This window comes from Habropoda laboriosa, unplaced genomic scaffold (genome assembly GCF_001263275.1).
Source record: "Habropoda laboriosa isolate 0110345459 unplaced genomic scaffold, ASM126327v1 scaffold210, whole genome shotgun sequence".
NCBI lineage: Eukaryota > Metazoa > Arthropoda > Insecta > Hymenoptera > Apidae > Habropoda > Habropoda laboriosa.
Genome location: NW_017100373.1, coordinates 871,103 through 876,419, shown reverse-complemented (window position 1 = coordinate 876,419; position 5,317 = coordinate 871,103). Strand labels below are relative to the sequence as shown.

Below are 5,317 nucleotides of genomic sequence, written 5' to 3'. Positions count from 1 at the left end.
TGTGTTATGCAAATGAAACATTGGTGCTAGCCACGGGGGAGAATCATGGAAGGACCATCCGCCTGGCGGAGATAGGGGTGGCCTGCGTCGTCGCGCGCATCCAGAGACTGAGGCTCTAAATAGCTCCCCATAAGACCGCGATCGTATGGTTTTTACGGCCTCAACAGCGGGAGCCGCCCGATCCTGGATGCGGGTAGCAGTAGCAAGTAGCAGTGATGCCAGAATCGTGGAACGTGGGCCAAAGACTTACCCCCACTATGCCCTACCGCCATCTCTCGCTATACCGTCTCGTGCTCTCACACAAAAATAGTGGTAGCTCTGTCCGTGTGCGTTGCCTGTCCGGCACTTTCCGTCATCAATCTACGTCACCACGTGACGCTCGTGCAACCTAAGCGCATGAGTAACAATCAGGAGATTCCCTTTGAATCTCGGTGCGACACAGTATTTCGAGTATATGGGCGTTCGGGATAAAAATCAACTTCTAAATTAATCAATTTTCGACCTAAGTTTTCTAATACTTTTTTGAAGAGAATTCAAATATGCATTGATTGGCACATAAAAAAATATATGGTTCCATTTAAAAAAATTAACTTGACTTTGAAATTTCCCCCCACCACTCAACCTGTAAACAAATAATTTGCACCATATAGTGTCCTTCATACGAAACAACTTTTGTTCAAACATTTTTTTAATAGGTTCAATCCCTCACAAGATATTCCAATTTTTCAGGATAAAAGAAACACCCTTATACATATCTCGTCTGTGGTGTTAGGTCTATCGTGTACCTTTTGCTTACACGTCGTTCGTTATATTTCAAAAATATTCCACCAAATTATTCGATAATTCTTCTACCGATTAGCGATAGATTAATCTTCTATGCAATATACAGGGTGTTCCAGTTTTTCCCGGCCAAACTTTATAAGTATGTTCTATGGGTATAAATAAAAAAAATATTATATAAATATAAATCGTTTGAAGCTTTATTAAAAAGTTATAACAAAAATACGAAATACGAAATTATCAAAATGCGGTTTTAAAATACGGAAATAATGAGTTACCGATTGTTGGTACGTGCCTGCATTTTATTTTCAAAAGCGCGCTTTTACAGTTTACGCTCTGAAATAAATATATTGATTTCCTTATAAGATTTTTATATAACTGTATATAAAAAGGAGTAGTATGTATTTATAAAAAATTCCTTAGCTTGTTGAATTAATATCGATTATAATAAGTTATATTGGATTTGTTCGAACAAAATGTACCTATTACTTATCAGAATAGTAAGAGTCGTAAAGCGCAAGACTCGGGAATTCAAATTAGAACAGGAAGGAAGAGCTTGTTCCGCAGCCATTAGTAGATATGCGATAAGGGAAATCGAAGTATATAAGGTGGCGCGGTGGCATGCATTTTGTGGTAGAATTATGGTGCAAGCTGTAGGCCGCGCGTTCGATGTGCTTGTGATAACTGCACTCCTGACGCTATTCGTCGATCAAGTAAGAGCGACGATGAGGAACCGTTCTAATGATGCAGCCGTCGTATACCGCTGCAGCATGCTATAGCTCCGTAGAATGTTAGCGCATATCTCGTGTACCAGTGTCTCCTTGTTCTATTCTGCTCGACCTGAGGTCGATCAATACGTCGGTTTTACGCACGGCTCGTCCGTACCTAGACAATGAACTCTTGTTCGTTGTATTTCTCATTCATGCGTAAGTCTTTTCCACATCCGTTTTTTTAATGACAACTTGAAATGCTCGATGTTTTTCCGTCGAACCAACACAGTGTACGTCAAATTATTATGTGCACCGTGTACGTATTCTTGCAACGAAAACAATCCTTTAAAGTCGGATGATTCTTGATGTGTACGAGAGTATTGATGGAATTTTGCTGCAGCAAGTATCATGGCACTCCTCATTAAAAATTCTGAAATTTTTCAATTTTCCTTTTTATTTCTACTTATTTTCAAGTGTCATTCTCTTGTAGAAAATATTATATAAAGTGTTTAAATACGTTCGCATGTAATGCTTAGATGTGATAGATTTTGATACAAATTTTTATTGAATTTAATCAAATTTGAAGTTTCCATTTAATAACAATTGTTTTGTTTTTTTGTTCATTGATTTTTAGGTGTCTTCTAGGCTGTGCAATGGGGGGCATGTGTAAGTTATTGCTCTTTGTATGTTTTTAAATAAACTACGTACCTACTTTATATAGTCCTTAGTATAAATTATGCAAGTATTTTGTAATTTTTAGCTGCTCTCCTCCAAAAGAGTGCTGTTCCTTTGGCTGTTGTTACAGTGTATTTCAACTGCACTCTGCATCAGACATGTTTAATTTCTTGATTTGGACTTATTGGTACTTATGGTCTGTGTTTAATTTCCCAAAATTGTTAATTCTTTATGATGATTAGACTCATTGCACACCTTGTGTTCTTTAGGGCAGCGGTGCTTGTTGGATTAGCTATAGCAGCAGCATGTGGTTGCTGGTTATGGAAACGTCATCATTCATTCCGTCATCGTTCATGGTCACCAGAAATAGTAGAAGACTTTACCTCTTCTGACAGAGGGTCGTCAGAATCCTGGTACTCGCCACCTCGTTATAGTCGTTCTGGTTCCTTTGTTCAAGCATTACCACCTCCATACAATGAGGTACACTTTTAACAATCATACAATTTACTTGATTAATGGCATAGTATTAATATAATTACCATTTAGGTTACAGCGAAACCAAACTTATATCCACTGGTAATTGGATATGATGAAGGATCTGGCAAAGGAACTTCAGGATTTGTAATGCGCTATTTCAGATCGCTCTCACACGCGAGCACCTTAGATTCCTTAGGCTCAAGTTTTATGTGTAATATGGTGAATGAAGCAAACACCATAATTCCACCACCGTACTCGTGTAATGATAGCGTTGACGAGCTATCTGCAGTGGAATGTGCAAGAATGGAAAGTATGGATGTTGGATCTGTTGTTTCATTGGCTAATCATAGGACTACCTCTGACATATCGAGTTTAGCTGCTCAATCTCCGTGTTCACCACCTCGGGCTACTAGTCCAACGATAGAGGTATTCATTTTACTCGAATGAATTGTACAGTATAAAATGCAATCAGATAAGAAACGATATTTTCACATGGAATGTTATCTTTTAGTTACGTGAATTGTTAGACAAGATTCAACAATTACCACAGCTACCTAGTGGGCACAGTACCGTTTTATCTTGTTATCAGAATCGACCTCAAGTTTTGTGTACGACGAATGCAAATGGTTCTACGCAACGGCCTCTAAGTCCAGGAGATGTTGGCTCTTATAAAGCCAGAAGAACGCGAGGGAAGATGTATATGCCATTAGGACTTCCAAGTTCGAAGAATAAAACGAGACGATGGTTGTCGCGATCAGCACCGACGACACCGTCAGGCACGATACCAATGTCTTTTTTGCCCGGGCAAAGTAGACGACCTTCTGAGACAGATAATAACAGTCGTCAAGTGGTTCCACTTCTCTCGGAGCAAGATGAAACGGAGAACAATAATGTGGATCAGTTGAACGACATTTCACTGTTATCCGAGCAAGAAGAAGACCAACAGGAAACATGACGAATCGTCTAAACATGTTTAATAATTAAGTATTAAAAATCTACTTCAGATAATGACATACTCCAAGTAATCTATATATTTTTCAACATGGCTGGTAAATTCTTTATTGCAATTTTACACGAAGAGTTACCGTGTGTAAATCATCAGCAATTAATTTCGTCCAGAAACAAATATCGCCTGTGCTCCTAGAAAAGAGAAATATTGTAACGCTGTGACCTAATTTTTCGTTTTATCAACAGTAAATGCCATAGTATCTTTTCTTTTTTCTAGAGTCTCTCAAACCGAATCGATACGCGATAAAACGATAAACGATAATATACTACTCCTTAAGCTCCGTGAAATAGCGTACAGTTAAATTACCAGGCATACACAGAAATACAAAAAACACATACCTGCGAAACGTTACGATCATAGATTTTACATAGATGTATTTAAACCTTGCTTGTTGGAAGCTTGGTCGAAGCATGTATTTTATACATCGAATTTAAATTTCGCCTAAAACGGTAATGTAAATTGAAACGTAAGTTATAAGTTAAGAAGACGAAGAAATAGCTATTGCATCAATAAATTTTAATCGTACACAATAATATACACAGTGTCCATCCAAAAGCAGCCAGCCAGAAAGAAGTTAAGAACAATATACGAGTAGAAGTAATGCGAGTACGAGTGTGAATGTAACATCGAAGAGTCAAAATTTCATAAATCGACATACAATATTAATTTTGTCGGATGGTAAAGAAAATTTCTAAAGGGAAATTTATCACAAGCACAACGATCACAAAGTATTGATACTTTTAATAGAAACGATACGAAAGATCTAGGTGTATGTGTGTACATGCGCACGTACACACATTCATATACACATAACACAGGTTGAGGTCGATATAAACGCCGAACAGTTAGAATGAAACGATAAATCTGCTGCGTTACGAAGATTCCATTCATAATCATAGGATTTAAACGAACATTTGTTACAACTAATTACAGACTCTATCCTTAAAGACATAATGAGGAACAGTCACTCTGTACTGTACTACTCATTCACTCACACACCATGTATTGACATGTATTTTTTTATAAATCGGATATGAAATAAATCCAAGCTTTTACGAAATTGTTGCAAATGTTACCGCATCCCACGTTACCATTTAAACAACGGTTGGCGTTATTACAATAAAGATGTTTCAAATATCTTTATACTTTACTAACAATTTTTCCTCGATTTCGCACCGTTTTCCATCTGAAAACCACCTAGAACGTTCAGTTTGAACCGATTGTAACTTCGGATGATGCTTCAAACTAAAAACGAATGTAAAGCGCGGGAAAGAATCGAGAATCGATATTTGAAAAATTCAAACAAGAGGTCTAACCTCTAAAGTAAATGACGATTTAAAATGTGCCGTACTCATGCACTAGTACGGTAGCGTAACATTCTTGGTTTATGAAAAAAGCAAACAATGTCTGTAAGTATAAAAAGAATCTTTTTTAACAATGAAACTCCATAAGAAAAAAATCAATAGAACGGTCTGATTGATACGTTTCTTCTTACAGGCGACAAAACAGGTAAAGGTTTGTTATTCCCATAACATAACCTGCGAGGTATTCAATTTCTTTTACATTTCTTATAGCAACAGAATGCTCACGGAGAGCCGAAAGAAAGGAAGAAGAAAGAAAGTATTCTTGACCTCTCAAAATATTTAGAGAAAAATATTAGAGTAAA

At 37.2% G+C, this 5,317-nt stretch overlaps 2 protein-coding genes across 2 annotated transcripts in view; both read left to right on the top strand.

The window, feature by feature from the left end:
- The first annotated feature begins 1,421 nt into the window (after positions 1-1,421).
- Positions 1,422-3,597, top strand: LOC108574880. Its single transcript, XM_017937531.1, has 6 exons — positions 1,422-1,493; positions 2,125-2,156; positions 2,251-2,361; positions 2,435-2,645; positions 2,712-3,068; positions 3,154-3,597. Exons 1-6 carry the CDS (start codon positions 1,422-1,424, stop codon positions 3,595-3,597), a joined length of 1,227 nt encoding a protein of 408 aa, XP_017793020.1.
- Positions 3,598-4,979: 1,382 nt separating this feature from the next.
- LOC108574840 (U6 snRNA-associated Sm-like protein LSm7) overlaps positions 4,980-5,317 on the top strand; it is a 708-nt gene continuing 370 nt past the window's right edge. Inside the window, exons 1-3 of the mRNA XM_017937486.1 lie at positions 4,980-5,060; positions 5,149-5,160; positions 5,226-5,312. Coding sequence (XP_017792975.1) covers positions 5,055-5,060; positions 5,149-5,160; positions 5,226-5,312 — 105 coding nt within the window. The 5' untranslated portion in view covers positions 4,980-5,054. The remainder of the gene's footprint in view (positions 5,061-5,148; positions 5,161-5,225; positions 5,313-5,317) is intronic.

Excerpts from the sequence above, each read along its gene's own strand:
- LOC108574880 (XM_017937531.1), top strand. The coding sequence starts at position 1,422 with ATGGTGCAAGCTGTAGGCCGCGCGTTCGATGTGCTTGTGATAACTGCA. Across the intron at positions 1,494-2,124 it reads TGACGCTATTCGTCGATCAA|GTGTCTTCTAGGCTGTGCAA; the intron begins GTAAGAGCGACG and ends ATTGATTTTTAG. Across the intron at positions 3,069-3,153 it reads CTACTAGTCCAACGATAGAG|TTACGTGAATTGTTAGACAA; the intron begins GTATTCATTTTA and ends GTTATCTTTTAG.